This window comes from Nyctereutes procyonoides, unplaced genomic scaffold (assembly GCF_905146905.1).
Source record: "Nyctereutes procyonoides isolate TBG_1078 unplaced genomic scaffold, NYPRO_anot_genome, whole genome shotgun sequence".
In the NCBI taxonomy this organism is placed as follows: domain Eukaryota; kingdom Metazoa; phylum Chordata; class Mammalia; order Carnivora; family Canidae; genus Nyctereutes; species Nyctereutes procyonoides.
Window position 1 is genome coordinate 59327224 of NW_026575020.1, and position 17439 is coordinate 59344662.

The following is a 17439-nucleotide window of genomic DNA, read 5'->3' on the forward strand; positions in this document are numbered from 1 at the left end:
TCATTCAGTGGTAAACAGACCCCACCACCACCCAAATTAGGAGTGTTCACGGTTTCTAAAATGCTTTTCCCAGGCTCTCCGTCCACAGTGACCTAAGCCAGTGCCCTCGCAGTGACTGGCTTCAGTGTCCACCTCCTGGTTTCCTGTGGGGCCACCGTGGACGAGCCTTGCTGTCCATTCACACCCAGAGGCAGCTGGAAGACCCACGTAGACGGTCTTTGCTTCCCAGGGCAGCGTCCGGGGTGACAAAGTCTTGGTCCGCGCCCTCCCACACGCTAAAAAAACAATGAGCGTAAAGGCAGGAGGAGAGCATGAAGGTGCTGCTTGCGATTTCCACCTTCTTTCCGGGTTTGGGGCACGTGTGTGTTTGGGTGCCAGCCCTGCTCTGGGTCCAGTTCCTGTGTTTGCTGAGATGGGTCCTGAGTAGATGCCCCCAGAGGGCCAGCCATGCTTCCCGGAGTGTCTCGATGCTCCAGTGGGTGGAACAGGAAGACTTCGAGTCCAGCTGTGCCACCACGTAGACCTGGGAAGGAGACAGTCACCTGAGAGGGTGGTCATCTTTACTTCCTTACAGAGGCACTCAGGCCATGATGTGGGGCCTGCGGCCTCACCCCTGCTTGTAGACCGACTCGGCTAGAGGGGGAAGCCACCTCCCCCTCCCCTGCCGGTGGATAGAGGCTCCACCAGTGGCTTCGTGAAGGAGGGTCTGTTTCTCTTTCCATGTCGCCTGAGCTTGAGCCACTGGGACCCGGGCTTCCCACCGCCCCACTGTGGCTAGCCCCACGGGCACCCCTGCTTCCTGCTGGCTCCTGCACCCACCGGGTGGCTAATACCTAGCTCACGTGCCTGTCCACTCAGGCGGTGGGAGAACATGCGGCCCGGATGCCAAGAGGTCATGCTCCGGTTCTGCCCAGGAGCCCGGGTGCTCGCTGCTCGCTGGGCTTGCCGCGGAGCTGGTTTGGGGACAACACATCCAGACAGGCCCCCTCTGTGTAAATGGACCAGAGCTCGTGCGTCCCCTGGGAGCCCACGGCCAAGCTTGTCAGAAAGCGCATCTGGAATGACGGATGTGCCGTCCAGTCGCCGCGGTCCTGGGGTGGGGGTGGAGGGGCTGCGTGTTGAGCGGGGGGAAGGAGGGAACAAAGCCCAACGGAGACTGAGGTTCAAACACAAAGTAATCTCCATCCGACTGTGCTTCAGGCGGGGCGTAATGACGAAGCGCGGCGCCGGCTCCTGTTTAATTTTTGATGTGAAGCCCCAGGGACTCGTCGCCTTCCCTTTCGATTTCTGCAGGTCCCGGGGCCTCGCCCCTCCGCGCAGTAATAACCGGTGCTTTCCGTTCCGTCGAGGGCGCCTCGCCCGCTGAGCGATCGCCGCAGATGGAGGCCGCGCGCTCTTGGAAGGCTCCCTGCCGGCCCACTCCTTGGGCGCCTGCCATCCGAGGCCCGTTTCCTGAAAACCCGAGCTCTTGCCTGCACGGCACGTTTTCCGGGCAGTGACTCACCGAGCAGCCCACAGCGCAGGAGCCTCGGCTCAGCTGGTCAGGCTGTCGCGGCGCCCCCTCCCGCCGCAGTGCGGCCGCGTGGGCCGTGGGAAGTGCGAACGCAGACACCCTCCCGGTTGGCGCTCGCCTGGGCGCAGGAGCCCGGCCTCGGGCTTCCCGGGACTCACGTTCCCACTCTCCCCGAGCCAGAACCCGAATTAAGACTCCCAGTTCATTGTGATCTTGCCCTAGAAAATGCAGCCGGTTCTAGCCAACGGGTAAGACGCTCGCAGGAGCGCCACTGTCGAGCGGCCCCTCCAGAGGCCGGGAGAGGGTCACGGGGCTGCCGCACGCTCCGGCCATCCCTCTAGACTGTGGGGTCTCCACGGGTCTTAGACGTTCCCCGAGTGCCGTGCTCTTCAGCCCCGTGGGCCAAGTCCCTCTTCCCTGTCGCCCAGACAGCTGTGCCCCTGCATCCATGGCCCTGAGCAGCTTCTCTGCCCTGCGCCCCGCTCTGGGCCCCCTGGCCTGTTCGCAACCCCAGAGTCCTCGTGCGCAAAGCAAAGTTGCATCCTGGGCTGCTTGAGCACTCGGTCCCTGAGGGAGTGGCCGGCCTCTCGGAGCTCGCTCTGCAAAGGACTGGCACCTGCCCCCCCACCCCCGGCCCTGCGCGGCTCCGTGGGGCTTTCACTCTATGGAGGGACTGAGCGGGCATCAGGAGACTGCCCGGCAGCCTCCCCCGGGGCAGGCGGGCTGGGCCCCCCATACTGTGTCCGGAGCACCCAGCCAGGACCGCGGACAACCACGGGGCGTCTTCATGGAGGGATTCCTCTTGCCCCTTGATATGGACGAGACGGAGCTGAGAGAGGCCGTGCCGCGGCCTCCACGCCAGGTGCGGTTCCCGGGTGCACCCGCAGCGGCCGAAGCCAACTGCCAGGGCCCAGAGCCAGGGTTTGCGGCTGGCACCCTGCGCCCTCTTCACACCTTCCCTGCCCCCAGCTTGTCCACACTTTCTTCCAAGTCTTGAAGTTCAAAGTTTTTATTTGATTATATTCAAGGAATTTTTACAGCATTTAATTGCAGTAATTGACTCTGCTTCTGTCTCACAAAGAGCAGATCTGTCCCTCAACGCCGCTGAAGGACCATTTCGCCTGCAGCCTGGGCGCTTACTGAGCATATGGGGACTATTTATTGCCTGCTCTTTGAGGCACTTTTGATTATGCGCTGATTGCCTCTTAATTAGATCGGGGGGGAAGGGCGCGCTGGTTCAGAGCGGGCCAGTCGGGAAACCTGGAATATATTCCGTGTGATTGGATAATGGCAGAGAGCCCTCTAGGCTTGTGTTTGTCTTACGTGTTTCCTGTGTTTCTGGCTGTTCACATGTTTCGTTCCTGGTGCCGTCGTCTCAGGGGACACAAGCACGGGGGTGGGGGGCGGGGGGGGTGGTCTTATCAATGGCAGGTGGCCTCCTGCCTCTCAGGAGCTGCCCTGATTGGCCATGCTGGAAACCAGACCCGTGAGCTGATCCCCAGTCTGCCTCCAAGAGGAAGGGAAGGGGGGAGCAGGGGCGAAGGAGCCCCTGTGTCCACGGCATCGACGCTTCCATCTGTGGCTGTAGAGAAAGGGAGGTGACTGTCTCCGTCAGTATAGAACTAACGATGGATGCTGTGAGTGTCCCTCGCCAGTGTCCCTGCCAAGGTGCCTGCTACCCCAGGGTCCCCTGAGGATGCTGCAAGCAGGCACGATCGTTGCCCCTACAGGTGGGGAAACTGGCTCTTGGGAGCTGGAGCCACGCATGCCGGACCCCAGAGCCAGGCCGGCGGGCCACTCACTGTTCTGTATGGGTTTTGAGCCAGGCCCTGATGCCATGAGAAGCTGGTGGAGAGGTGGCCAGGGTCACACGTGGGAGAGACTTGCTGTTCCCTCAAACAAGCACCGCCTGCCTCATCCCCGACGGGCTCGTGGTGGGCACAGGTCCAGGGCACTGTGCTGGGCAGGGCGGTGGTACGTGCCGGTCCTGACTCTGGGCGGGACTCCGGCGCCACACTGGCCGCCTCTAATAAAGCACCACAGGGCATTTGTGTGTGCCACTGGCTCTGCGGCCTTCGCCATGCCATGGCTGCTCCCTGGACATGGACAGACTGTGGCCATCCGGTGGGCTGGAGCTGCAGTGCAAAGGGAGGCAAGCCCCATATTTTTCCCCAAGTTCTTCTCATTTAAAATTGAAGAGAGACGATGTTAACAAACAAAATGGCTCTAGCGTGCCGCCAGATGTCTTCCTGCTTCCCCTGAGGACCCGCAGCCAGGGCCCCTCCCACAGAAGCCGTCAGTAACGCCGGTGGGTGTCCCTCTGTTCTCTCTGCAGGCAAGCCTGGGACCTTGCCGTCGACATTTGCCTCTCTCAGCTGCCCACCATCATCGAGGAAGGCACTGCATTTCGGGTGAGTCCCTCGAAGGGCGTCCGCATGGTCCTCTGGGGCGGCTCCAACCCTGGGCACTCGGCCCGCACGGCCGCCAGAGCGGGTGTGGCGTCCAGGGTGCTGGCTTGTCAGATTTCCTTCGCCCGCCTGGGAAAAGGTGCAGTTAACAGAAGTTTGAAAGATTACGCCAACCAGGGGTTAAAGATCTTGAAATGGCGAGCTCTCAGGAAATGTCTTCTTTTAAAATGATGTTCTTGTCAATCTACTTTGCTTAATGCACGCTCCCTGACCCGGTGTTTTACGCTCTGCCCTTTAACTGGAATGGATTATGGGTTTCCCGAGACCCTGCCTGGAACCCGGGGGTGTAGAGCTCAGCCCTGAGGGAGTATCTGTCTCACAGCCCCGCACCAAGAGCCCCCCCTTGCTCCATCTGCTGCACGGCCTCCGTGTTTCATTCAGGATTTGATTATCCAGTGTTTACTGCGCACCAAGTCTGAGCGTGTGTGCACCAGACCCAGCCCCTCGCTCGAGAGCCCTGAAGGAGGGGATGGTCACTCACATCTGTGCACATGCGCCCTCTGGCCCCCACGGACCTGGGAGGGCCAGGGCAGTGGAGGGACGGAGTGGCTCCAGGCCATGGAGGGTGAGGCTGGAGGGTCAGAGCCTTGGCCATCTCTATCCACACCTTCGTCTCTGACCCCACGCAGGACTACAGTGGACAAGCTCTCTCCCCTGTGCCTCAGTTTCCTTGTTTTACAGGGGGAGTCAGGGTGGTATCCAATTAAAGGGACACAGAGGACTGAAGTAGTAAACACAGGCTGAGTGCTCAGGTCAAGCATGGGGTATGTGTGCATGTGTGAGGTGTGTCCGTGTACATGAGTGTGTATTTGTATTAGGTGTGTCTGTAAATGTGCAGACATGCATGTCTGTGATGCATGTTCGTGTGCATATCTGTATGTGTGTACACGTGTGCATTGTGCATATCTTTGTGGGGTGTGTCCATGTACATGAGTGTGTATCTGGGTTGTGTATACATGTGTGCACATCTGCGTGTACATGTGTATCTGTGGCATGGGGTGTTCACATGTGTTTCTGTAAGATGTGGGTCCATGTACATGTATGTATATGTAGGTACATGTGTGTGTCTGGTTACTGTGTGTACATGTGCACAGATTTGTGTGAGGGTCTAGGGACGTGTGTACGTGTGTGCAGATTTGTGTGTATGCATACATGTATGTGTGTTTCTGTGGGGGTGTATCTGTGGAGTATGCATGTATGATGTGTATGAGTGTCCATTATATGTGTATGTGCATGTATGTACCTGTGTGCATTGTGCATATCTGTGTGTGTGTGTGTGTGTGTGTGTGTGTAACTCCTCAGATCTTGATGTGCCTGGTGGGGGGGATAAGCTAAGAGGCCTCCCTCGCTTTTGTATCTCATATTTCCTCCCTCTTTATTGCTTGAAATTTTTCACATTTTAGTATGAAAACTTTCAAACCTACAGCAACACTGAGAGGACTGCACAGTGAGCACCTGCACGCCCACTGCTCAGGCCGCACTTGCTCGAGCTTATCCATCCCTCTCTCCAGCTGCCTTTTTCTTTAACACACTCACCAGTTACGTCACCGACTGCTTTGCATTTTAAGCCGGGAAGAGAAGTTGGCAGAGCCTTCCCTCAGCTCTCACCAGCGTGCTTGGCTTCGCCTGTGGGTCCCCTTCCTGTGGAACCCAAGCTCTGAGGGAGGGGCCGGGCTCATACACGGTCACAGGACACTGGGGACAGCCACAGCCCCCCCCCACTCCCACCCCCCGCGGCTGGGTAGCCCTCCCGCGTGCCTCAGCTCACCAGAGGAGGCCAGGGCCTGTGGCCACAAACACATGTGCAGAAAACCTAATATAATTTCAGCTTTTTGTACTGCGTATGGTTCTACTTTGTTCTGATCCTTAGGGGATTGGAACTATACAGTCTTACGTAAAATAATACGGTTCCTGGATTATTACTCTTCCGCTGCGGTGCCAGGTATGCTTCCAAGGATCTCAGTACTTCATTTCTAATCTGCTAGAATCAGTATTCTGCATATGGGAATAATTTCCCCCAAATTGTGACAGGGAGGGGTAAATGAGGTAGACCACATGCTAGCTTTTTTATTTTGTTTTTATGTTTTTGGGAGCCGAACGTACATAGAGAAAATCGTACTCTGTAAATGTGTGGCTTGAGGAGTTTTTATGAGATGAACACACGGGAGTAACCAGCACCCAAATCAAGCAGCTGCGGGTTGGGAGCCCCGGGAGCCCCTCCCTGCTGCCTTCTATCTGCTCTCCCCGAGGGCAGCTACCCTCTTGCCTGGTTTTGTGCACGTGGATGAATGGAATCCTACAGGATGTATGTAGCCTTCGTGTCTCACCACTTTCACTCAGCGTCACGCCTGCTCTCGTGGCGGTAGCGCTTATCACAGGGCAGCATTCTCGAAGGCCGTTTGCCCACGCTCTGGCCAGCGGGCACTTTGAGTTTCCAGGTTGCAGGCCCTACAAATAATGCTGGGCCCGGGCCAGGCCGAGTCACTGGAGCCTGAGGAAAGGAGAAGTAGTAATTCTGAGGCCGTCTTTACTTAAAATTTTGATATTTTGTTCATTATGGATGTTTGCATTGATTTTTTTTTTCTAATATTGCATTAAAGTATTTTTTAGTCTCAATGACTGAGTCTTTTGGTGCCCCCCTTAAATTTTGTTCCCAAGGTGAATGCGTCCCATGCTGTCCCAGCCCAGCCCAGCCCGGGTGCTCCTAATGTCTTACTTGCCTCTGGTGCATTTATGTCCGGGGTGCACACTAGGAGCGATAGTTCGGGTCCCCAGGCATGCCTGTGGGCAGTTTTAGTAGATGCAGCCAGGCGGTTTTCCAAAGTGACTGAATCAGTTTACGCTCCTACCCATAGCTTGTGAGTGTTTTAGTTGCCCTGTATCCTCATAAATACCTGATGTTTTCTACTTTTTTTTCCCTTTGTTTGGCTATTCTGGTTCAATGTGAAGAGGCATGTCACTGAAATTTTATCTTGTGTCTCTCTCATGGTTGATAGTGTTGAGCACTGTTGCGTATTTTCATTGGCCATTTGAATGTCCTCTTTTGTAAATTGCCTGATCTTTTGATTTTTCTTTTATGTTCTGTTTTCTATTGGTTTGTAGTGAACCGTGTATATATTCTGAATACAAATCCTTTGTCACTCATTATGAATATCTTTTTTTCCCCACTCTGGATTTTTCACTTTTTCAGTGTTTTTTGTTTTTTGTTTTTTTTTTTAAATAGAAATTTCTTGAATTAACATAATCCAGTTTGCCAGTTTTTTTCTACTGCTTAAGACTTTTGGTATCCTGTCCAAGAAATGTTTGAGAGGAACACCCCTGAAAGGGTGTTCTTGTCTTTTTCTTCTGAAAGCTTGATTGTTTTACTTTTACTCTTAGGCCTGTAGTCCATCTGGGATTCACTCACATGGTTGATGTGAGGTAGGGCTCGAGATTCGCTTTTCCACACATGGATGTTCAGCTCACCCAGTGTTATTTACATCAAACCAGGTGACCATCTTTGTGGGGCCGCTTCTGGGTTCTCCGCTCTACTCACTGGTCATTTTGCCCTCACACGGGTACTGAGCGTGCTTGATTATGAAGGCAATTTTGATAGGGATTACCTGGATCCATAGATGGCCTTGGGGCGTCTCAGCAATGTTGAGTCTTCCCATCCATCAACATGACTACAAACGGTATCTCCCTAAATTGCATTTACGGTTTTTCTTTGTATACGTAGTGTTTATAGGTGATTTTATGCAGCAGCTTTCCTGAGTTCTCTACTTTGTTCTAATAATTTTCTATAAATTACTGGCTTCGTCTTAAAACCTCATTGTCGGATAGCCCAAAACAAAGCCCAGCACGAGTGTCACTCTTCCAAGGTCAATAGTTGGGAGGACAGATTTTAATCCACAACGGAAAGGAGACCAATCAGAATTGTCATTTGCTGACATGGGGAGAGAGGAGGAGCATCTGCACACGGTAGGAAGAGTGCCCTTCTGCAAGCTGAGCTCTGACAGGGGGCTGGGATTTGAACACTGCTGGTCACTGCAGTTTTCTTTCGTCTCCTCTTTTAACTGGTGAGGTCATCATGAAGAGCAAGTAGATCACTGCACGGACAGTGTAGGTGTGTCTGGACCAGGGATGGCAAGCCGGGGGGAGGAGGAAGAAGTGTGTTGAGATTAACCCCTTCCTCTCTCACGACAGCAAAGGACTTTCTGGGTCCCCCAGTGGTCAGGTGTGGATCTTCTTGCCGCTCAGGCCCTCCTTTTTTTCAGGCCCTCGGGCCATCTGACACATGGGCTGACGGCAGAGCAGCCTGCCCGGCCTCAGTGTTGTCCCGGGAGGCCCTGGACACAAGGCCCCAGGACTCAGAACCTCCGCCCAGGCCTGCACAAGCTGTGCCCCAGAACGCCCCTCCTGGGCTCCAATTTCCCTAAAATCTAACCAGCAACTCTGACACGATGGAGGTAATCTCGGAAGTCTGGCCCAAAACCCCAGCTGTGCATCATCGTAAGGTGCGCGTGGGGCAGCTCTCAAGATGTCCCGTGGAACGTCATTGAGAACCTGAGCCCCGCCTGTGTTGGGAGGCTGCCCTCGCTTGCCGGCTCCCCCGTGCTGTAAGGAGCACGCCAAACCTCACCGCGCTTCCGTGGCAGAGGCTTTCGCTTTGTCAGTTTGGGTGCAGAGATGAGGAACGCTTGTCCTTCCTTCTGTGTAGAATGGCATTTCCCACAATGAGCAACACGAGAACGTCCGTGATTCTAAAACTAACTTGGAAGGAGGAGGAAAGAGCTGGGATGATGTGAATTACCTGAGCTCCCCTCACGGACCAGAGGTCTCCCACATGTAGGGAGGGAGCTTAATGAGGTTGCCGTTTTTAACCAATTTATGAGTAATTCACACTTAAAAGTAGGAAAGCCAGTTTGGGGGCTCCATCGCAATTCACAGGTTGCCCTCCAGATTTGGTTCACCCGACGCAAGCTGACTCTGCAGGAGCATGGATTCCTGGGTGGCGCGCGGTGTCCACTGGCTTCTCACGTGACAGACGTGAGGGAGGATCATGGTGGCTCCTCCGTGGGTGCTGTGCAGCGAGCAGGCCCAGAGTTGAGCTCACAGACATGCCCAGGCCCCGCCCACGGCTCAAAGTTGTGGATGCTCATGTGTCCACACACGTCAGCCCGGGGCCACAGCACATTCCTGTCCCCTGTCCCTTACATACAGACACTGCTTCTCCTGCTTGGGAAATGGAGGATAGGGTGGAGAGACAGATTTGTAACTCAGGTCTTCTTGTTTGGGGCTCGGGGACAGCAGAACCGTGTGTTAGGTGAAAACAGTTGTGTCAGAGTGACAAACCCAGCCGTCCCACTGCTGCCCGGCTTCCTAGTTCGCGGACCTTCCAGCGGCCAGCTCCTCCCTCCGGCCTGAGCCGCTCCTTCTGTGCTTTACCAGGTCCCTAACCCTGCGGGGAGAGGCGTCCCCTCTGCCCCGCCAGTAAGGACAAACCACCTCCACGCCCCCACTGCTGGCTGTCCAGCTTGTCCCCCCTCCCACCATCTCTCTGACCCTCTGACCCCAGTGCCTGGGTCCGGCAGCCCTGCGGCCTGCTGGCCCCTCCCTCTGCTGACTGTGGCGGGGACCAGGAGCCCCTGTGACCCCACTGCAGTCCCCACAGAGTTCCTTCCCTTGCCGCTCGGCCCCACTGTGACTTGCCTTCCCAAGAAATAGAAGTGAGGGAGAGACCCCCCAGGCCCCTGCATCCAGGCCCGGCTGCTTCCCCGTGCCTGCCCCAGGAGAGCCCCCCGGGCTGCGGTGGGGAGCCCCCTGCCCGTCTGCTCCGTCCGCTTACAGAAGCGCCCTCACCCTCCCACCCTTAAACCAGAGTTCTCCACCCGGCAGCGCGGTCCCCTCCGGCCCTAACCCTTGGCAGCCAGGTCCCTTCACAGAACCGTCTACGCTGCCGCCTCCAGGTTCCCTTCCCTCTCGTCCCGAGCACACCCCACAGTACCTGCGGCTGCGCCTCTCAGCCAGTCCCGGCAGATCCGCTCTCCCGCCCCTGCCCGCCGCCCCTCGTCCTCCTGCGGTGCCGCGTGGGCCTCGGGGCTCCGTCCAGGGGCCGCGGGGTGCGGGTAGGGGTGCGGGTGGGTGTCTGGAACTCAACACGCCCGAGGCGGAATTCCCCGCGCTCTGAGCGCCTTTCCCGCCTCAGGCCGGGGACCCCCCTCCGGGGCTCGGGCCGAGGTATCCTGGACTCCACCCGTGCTCCTGCCCCGTGCGGTCGGCTCGCTCGCCCCTGCCCTGCCCCCGCGTCCCTCACCTGGACCGTCGGCCTCGGGCAGACGTGGGCGTGTCGGGCAAATTGACCAGGAGCGGCGGGTCCCTAACTAACGCCCCTGCCTGTCCCACAGCACAGTCCGTTCTTCGCCGAGCAGCTGACCGCGTTCCAGGTGTGGCTCACGATGGGCGTGGAGAACAGGAACCCACCCGAGCAACTTCCCATCGTCCTGCAGGTGAGTTCCTTCAGGTGAGCGTTCGGGGAAGGGACTGGAGCCCGGGATGTGTGTGCGGGTGTTGGCGCCGTGGCCGTGCCCCCCGCCGGGCGAGCCGCCTGCGCTCCGCAGAAGTCGGAGCCAGGGCAGACGTACTGGGGAAGGGCTTTCCTGGGACGTCAGAGTTCCCTTCCCCACTGTCCTCTCAACGCCAGTTTGGGCTGTGGTCGCTGCAGCGCATGCGCTCCGGGGCATCGGGCGTCCTGTTTGGAAGGACGGGAGCTGCAAGTGCACACGGGAGGCGCGGGAGAGGAGCGGCGGCCACATCGCAGACGGCGCTCGGGGCCCCAGCCCGGTGCCCGCGGACGGCGGGTCGTTGGGTGACGGGCAGCCCTTCCGTGGAGGCCGCCAGCCCCTCCCACGGCCCGTGTCCGTGCTCGCGCGAACGCCACGCACACCCCGCCGGAGGGCTGGAAGCTCGGGGCCGCGGGTCCCCGTCAGCTAACTTGTCTGGTTAGTGGGGTCCGATGGGGTAGGAGGGCAGGGTACCGGCTTGCGCACGGGCGGGAACGTCAGTCTTCACAGGTTTGTGTCCGCGAAGGTGGACCTGTGGGAAGGGCGCGGCCGAGCGCCTCTGGGTGCACCACGCAGCAGGCTCGGAGACGGTTCGCGGGCAATGGAACCGGAGGTCTCACCCGGTCCGGGCCTGTGCGCAGGGCCCCGCAGAGGGCAGAGGGCCGGGAATGTGGCCGACATGCCGCAGAGACAGTCTGCGCCCTCCGTCCTTCCCCACGCCGGGGCGGGATGCCGAGCACACGGGGTCTGGCAAACAGTCCTGCCGGACGTGGCCTGACGCCGGTGTTTCTTTTCAACGTTCCACGTACAGTCCACACTCCCTTGGGGAACGTGCGGCCCTCACAGAGCCAGCGTCCTGGTGCCGACGTCAGGGACAGGGCCTGAAAGAGCAGAGGGGGGGCGTTGGCCTCTCAAACAGCCGCAAGCAGCAGGCTCTTCATCATCCTGGCGGGCTCTCCTGGGCTGTGCCCGGCCTGGATCGATGCGGGATCCTCTACTTAACAAGAAGGAAAGGGCGGATGGGCACCCGCTTCGTGCGCTGGAGCCCACGGGGTCAGCCTCCTTCTCATTAGTTAACTTCACGCCTCTTATCTTGAGGAAATTTATTTTTGCCAAAGCCTGGACCCTGTTACCCATAAATTATCCTCTAGGGCCTTGGCAAGTCAGAAAGTATTGCTTAAGGAAGGAAGAATTTTAATGCAGACTTTGTGGCTTTTCCAATCCCTGCTACTTTTCCCACGAGCCAGAGAGAATTTTCTGTGCCCGGAGACTCAGAGGCTTTAGCTGTTGACCTTCAGGGTCAAGCGAAATGTCTTCTCAGGCCAGCTGGTTTGCAGTCCCTCCTGGGAACGTAAGCTTGGAAGTAACTTTCCCCGACCAGCCCGGGGTCTTTTCTTGCCTTTAGAAGAATGTTAAACAGAAGGCCTAGGAAGGAAGTCTCTCGGTCCCCACAGCGCAAGGGCAGGCGCTTGTGGTCACCTATCGGATGTGACACTGCTGTCTGCTCCCCCTCGGGTGGCTCGGGCGCTTGCAGCCACAGACCCGGGGGCTGAGCCCGCGCCTTGTAGACGGGAGAGGAGGGATCTCGCAGGGCGGCGTCAGTACCCCCAGGCCCGGACCGTGGCCGGCCACTCCATCAGGAAGCCGGATTGCTCTCACTGCCTCCCTTTACTTACGGAGAGAATTTTAGGTCTGAACGCACAGGGTCATTCTCAGGTGCCAGCGGGAGACTAACCGGGGTGTCACTGTTAGATTATCTACATCAGTGGCTTCAGAAGCCAGTCACCAGGTCCCCAGGCACCCAGCCCACAGGGACCCCCACGGTCCACCAGACCGGAGCTAGAGAATCTGTTTTTGTAAGAAGCGCCCCCCCCCCCCCCCCGGGAAGCCTTGGCCCCTGAGCCTGAGCACCGTCTGTGCATGAGGCACGCGAAGTGTAGCCACCGCGGCAAGCTCCAGGCTACCGTGGGCGCTCACGCCCCCACGACTAATCTTTGGTTCAGGTCGCCACAGATGCAAACATTCCGTTGACCGTTTGTCTCTAATGTCCACAGATCCCAGAGCCGTCTGAAACAGGAATAATAGTAATCAAAAGTACAAACAAGCCAGTCTTTATTTTAACGTAAATTTTAATTTATGCTAGCCTTCCAACTTTTTTGGATATAAACGAACAGAAGGAATAATAAAGACCACATAATGTCTAACAAAACCAACACTTGACATTTACCTGGGTGTCTCTATTGACAATCTTTATTTTTCCCACAAAACACTGTCACAACACAAAGTCCCTCCTTGCCGAACGTCTTCAGACACCGGGCCCCCGAGGCAGGCGAGGCCGTCCTGTGCGTGTCATCACAGGGTCAGTGGCACGCCAGCACATCGCGTCACAGCACTGTGAACGCGGCTCCCGTCCCGCTGCTGCGTCTGCCAGGAGGATGCTTTGGTGGAGCCTGGGGCCAGTGGCAGCGGCCAGCACATGCAGGAAGCGCAGGACAGGCCTGTGCGGCCAGGGTTCTCGGCCTTCCCTGCCCGTTCTTCCACCGTGAATCGCTCTGCAGTTTGCCCTAGAAAACAGCTTTATTCATGTTTGGTGTGTTTTGTTGTTTTATTAAAGATTTTATTTATTTATTCATAAGAGACACAGAGAAAGGCAGAGGGAGAAGCAGGGTCCCTGCAAGGAACCCGATGCAGGACTCGATCCCAGGACCCCTGGGATCCCAGGTCACGGCCTGAGCCGAAGGGAGACGCGAACCGCTGAGCCTCCCAGGTGCCCCACGTTTGGTGTTTTAAACAACAAAAGGAATCTGACCACGGGCTTCACCAGCCTTTGTGGTCACAGACGTTTTAGATTTTTGACAGACTGCAGGTGTGCTCCCCCTGGGTCACCTGGAAACTAGCACCTTGGGCGGTTTTGTTTCCTTTAGAACAAGGAGAGCCAATGAGTGGCTTATGAAAGAGGAGGCGTCCTGAGCTGCAGGCCCAGGCGGTGAAGCCGGCGTCCAGGACACGCCCTCGTGGTGGACGGCACACGCCAGGGGCTTCCACCGACCTCGTCCCAGTGAGCTTTGAGAATGAGCCCAGGTCACGTGTCATCACCTCACCTGTCCCGCTGAGGACACAGAAGTCCCCGGGTTTTGTGCTCTAAGCTGCACTGTCAGGAAGTGACCGAGTGGAAACCAGGCCCCAAAGCCCACACTTTACCACCGACTTTGCCCTCCTGACCCGTTTCAGGCGGCAATGGCACATGATAGGCCCGAGTCCAGTGGGAGAGGGATCAGGTCATCACCTCCCCAGTTCCCAGAGACTCAACACCCCCAAACACCCACATCGTCTGGAGGCAGTGGTGTGGACGGGGGTCTGGAGCAGGTGCCGGCCAAGGCAAGACGGCGTTCCAGGGGCCACGGGCGCTTCTCTGCCTGCACTTCCTGCCCCTGGGCCTGCCTGTCCTTCTCGGGACCTGGTGCTGTCAGGACCCTCACGGGAGCCCTGCTGCGTCATTCCCTCACCCCCCTTGATTTCTACTCAGCTCCACTCGACATCCTCCCCACAACCCCAACACGATCCACACCGTGTCCCCAGGGGCTGTCTTCCCAGGTCCTGCTACTGACCTGCAGGAGCAGGTGACATCACTGGAACCTCCCACCGTCACCAGTTCCTCTACCCAGTGTCTCCTCCCCCAGGAGCACCACCCTGGGGGCACGTCTACCCGGCCTCCCTGGCATGTCTGCCCATCCTTCTCAGGCCTCATTCCAAATCTTCTCTTCCAGAGTCCTCTTCCCTGACCTGCCTTCTCCCTCGGCCAACAGGTTCCATGGGCATGTCCCTGGCCGTCTTGAGTCTCTTCCTCCCCATCAGTGGGAGTCAAGTCCACCCAATTCTGCCCTCCATCCCACCTCTGGCCAGTCCATCCCCCCAGCGACCACATTGGATGGCTCACTGCAGCCCCTCTCAGGGAACCCCCAGGCTGGTCTGGGGGACCCATCTTCTGACACCCCAGGCCATCCCATTCCCTCTGCCTGCTACCTGGGGACCCCACACGCTGGCTGCCCTCAGGGATCTCGCTGCACCCCAGGTAGGGCGGGGGCTCACGACTCACAGCCCGTCCCACCGTCAGGGGCCTGTTGTAGTGTGTCTGTCTCTGTGGCTAACTAGTGGTGGTGGGAGGGGCTCCCTGCTGTCCCCTGTCACGCCCGTGAATGCACACTGGGTTTGGCTGGGAGCAATAGCAGACACAGAGTCCCTTCAGGGGTCTCCATGGCCCTGTCCTCAAGTGTAAAGACCACGAGGAAGAAGCCAATAGAAGTGACCCCATTAGAAATATTAAACTCCAGGGCGCCAGGGTGGCTCAGCTGTTGGGCGTCTGCCTTCGGCTCAGGTCGTGACCCCGGGGTCCTGGGATCGAGTCCCGCATGTGGCTCCCCGCATGGAGCCTGCTTCTCCCTCTGCCTGGGTCTCTGCCTCTCTCTGTGTCTCTCATGAATAGAGTCTTTTATAAATCAATAAATAAACTCCAACGTAACAAAGAAAACAAGAGAAGCTGTGGCAAGAACTCTTCCACATCGAGAAGGAAAAGCCAAACATTTCAGTAGGAAAGTAAGGACACGTGTGGCCGGTTTACTAGCGAAATAGCCACTTAACCTGTGACAGAAGATGATCAACCTCAACTGTAATCAAAGAAATTCAGATTAAAGGCTATTTTATTTTTACCTGTCATACTGGCTGCTGGTGCCCAGGAGCTCTCCATCTGGTATCTAATAAAACCTTCAGGACTCTGTTTTGTGTTGTCCGTTCTTACGAATTAAGAAATTAAGGTTCCAAGAAGTTAAGTAATTTGCCCCGGGTCAGATAACCAGAGAGCACACAGCAAGCCCTCGTCCTCGCCCTGCAATAGCAAAGGCCCGGGGAGAGCGCCCACTCGTGTCTCTTTGGGGGTGCAAGTTGGTTCAACTAGGGGATGGTTTGGTAATAAAAGTATATATAGCTCCGACCCTCAGGTTTATCCTAGGGGAGAAAACCACATAAGTGTGCAGAAATGTGCCTGTTAGGACATTTATCACAGCATGTTCAGAACAGCAGAAACTTGGTAATCCTTTCAGAAGCGGGCAGGGGGGAGGCATGTGCTGGGCGAGACACGGCCAGACGTAGCCGGTGATGCAGAATCACCGCCACAGTATTTTATTCAGTTTAGGTTAACAAAGGATGAGAAACGCAGTAATAGGATATCTAGTTTAGAACAGGTAAGGGAGTGTGTGCCCCGAGGACAGTGTCCACATACACAACATCATCAGTGATTTCTTTTTAAACACAGTTAAAGGGCAGCCCTAGTGGCTCAGCAGTTTAGCACCTGCCTTCAGCCCAGGGTGTGATCCTGGAACCTGGGATCGAGTCCCGTGTCGGGCTCCCCGCAGGGAGCCTGCTTCTCCCTCTGCCTGTGTCTCTCATGAATAAATAAATAAAATCTTTAAAAATAAATGAAATAAATACAGTTAAAATCTATTTGTTCTAGTACTTTCAAGAGGGTCTATATTTTAGCTGTTAATGAAAACAGTACAATGTTTGCCTAAGCCACCTAAACACCGGGACTGCAGAGAAAGGAGCACCCGCCCTGGGTGAATGAACGCATGAAGCCAGGGGCAGTTGTGAGCTTGCGGAGCCGGCCCCGCGGCATCACGCCTCTGCCTCGCCTCTGCAGTGACGCCGTCCTGTTCTTCCTTCCTCAGGTGCTGCTGAGCCAGGTGCACAGGCTGAGAGCTCTGGATTTGCTGGGACGATTCTTGGACCTGGGCCCCTGGGCCGTGAGCTTGGTGCGTGCTCCCTGCCCTGACCCCGGGGAGGGCTGAGGAGTGACGGTAACCCTCCATCCAGGGGGACTGTGGGGCGGGCAGCAAGCCCGCGGGGCCCTCAGGGAACACGTGCTGTGCGGCCCCGGCCACTACAGCGTTCCAGGGTTTGCTTTTGCTCTGGCCTCTTCGCATCCACCATGAAGCTTCACCTCTGCAGGCAGAAGGTGTTGCCCCCTGGCCGTGCTGTTTAGGGAGTGGCTCACCCCTGCCTGAGCCACCAAGCAGGGTGCTCCTACTCTGGCCAAGTGCCCGGTGCACACCCATTCGCTGACTTTACACTCTGATGCTCAGCACAACTTAAAAACACTTCTCTGTTTACTCATTCTGCAAAAGAGTGGTAGTGGCCATTTAAAACAGAAAATGGTGACAAAAATAAGATCAAACAGTGACCCGTTTTCCAGCAACTGCATCACGAGGAAAGGAGGTATCGATAGGGAACGTACACATCACAGGAGGCACGAGAGGCCCCTCACAGCTGCAGTATCTGGACCTTCTTGGTTCTGTTTCAAACAAAAGTTTGAAAGTCTGAAAAATTAGTGTTCTTGAAAAAATTAGAAATTTTACATAAACTGAATACAGTATTATTAAAGGATAACTGTTCATTTTGGGGGGCATAATGGCATGTGGTTGTTCTTTTATAAAAGAGAACTTATTTTTTGGAGGTAAAGACTGTTTACACATGAACGTGTGTGGCAAGCACGATGTGCTTCATATATTCTGGGAGAGGACGAGTGGGCGTGCGAGGCAGCACCCAGCCGTCGGGTTCGTGTCCCTGAGGCTGAGTGATGAGCACACAGGAGCCAGTATATTATTTTAGCTCCACTTGTATGTATTTAAGATTTGTCATTATGTAATGTCAACAAAGAGTGAGAATTGGTGATCCGAGATTGAATGAGGAAAGGAAGAGTCTAAGAATTGGGGAGAAAAGTTCACTCCCCATGGGACGGTTCACCCTCAGGGCACTTGGGGTGCAGATGACTTAGAACGTGTAGGTCACTGGGGAGGGTCTCCCGTGACTCTGGAGCGGCTTGGCCTGCACGTGTCATGTGCGTAGCGATGTGTCTTCGTCACCG

General features: G+C 56.5%; 1 protein-coding gene across 2 annotated transcripts in view; it reads left to right on the plus strand.

The window, feature by feature from the left end:
- The window catches only part of RPTOR (regulatory associated protein of MTOR complex 1), a 330498-nt gene that overhangs the window by 229548 nt on the left and 83511 nt on the right, over window positions 1-17439 (plus strand). For both annotated transcript variants that reach the window (XM_055318123.1, XM_055318124.1), the window contains exons 10-12: window positions 3849-3924; window positions 10368-10469; window positions 16244-16327. In XM_055318123.1, coding sequence (XP_055174098.1) covers window positions 3849-3924; window positions 10368-10469; window positions 16244-16327 — 262 coding nt within the window. The remainder of the gene's footprint in view (window positions 1-3848; window positions 3925-10367; window positions 10470-16243; window positions 16328-17439) is intronic.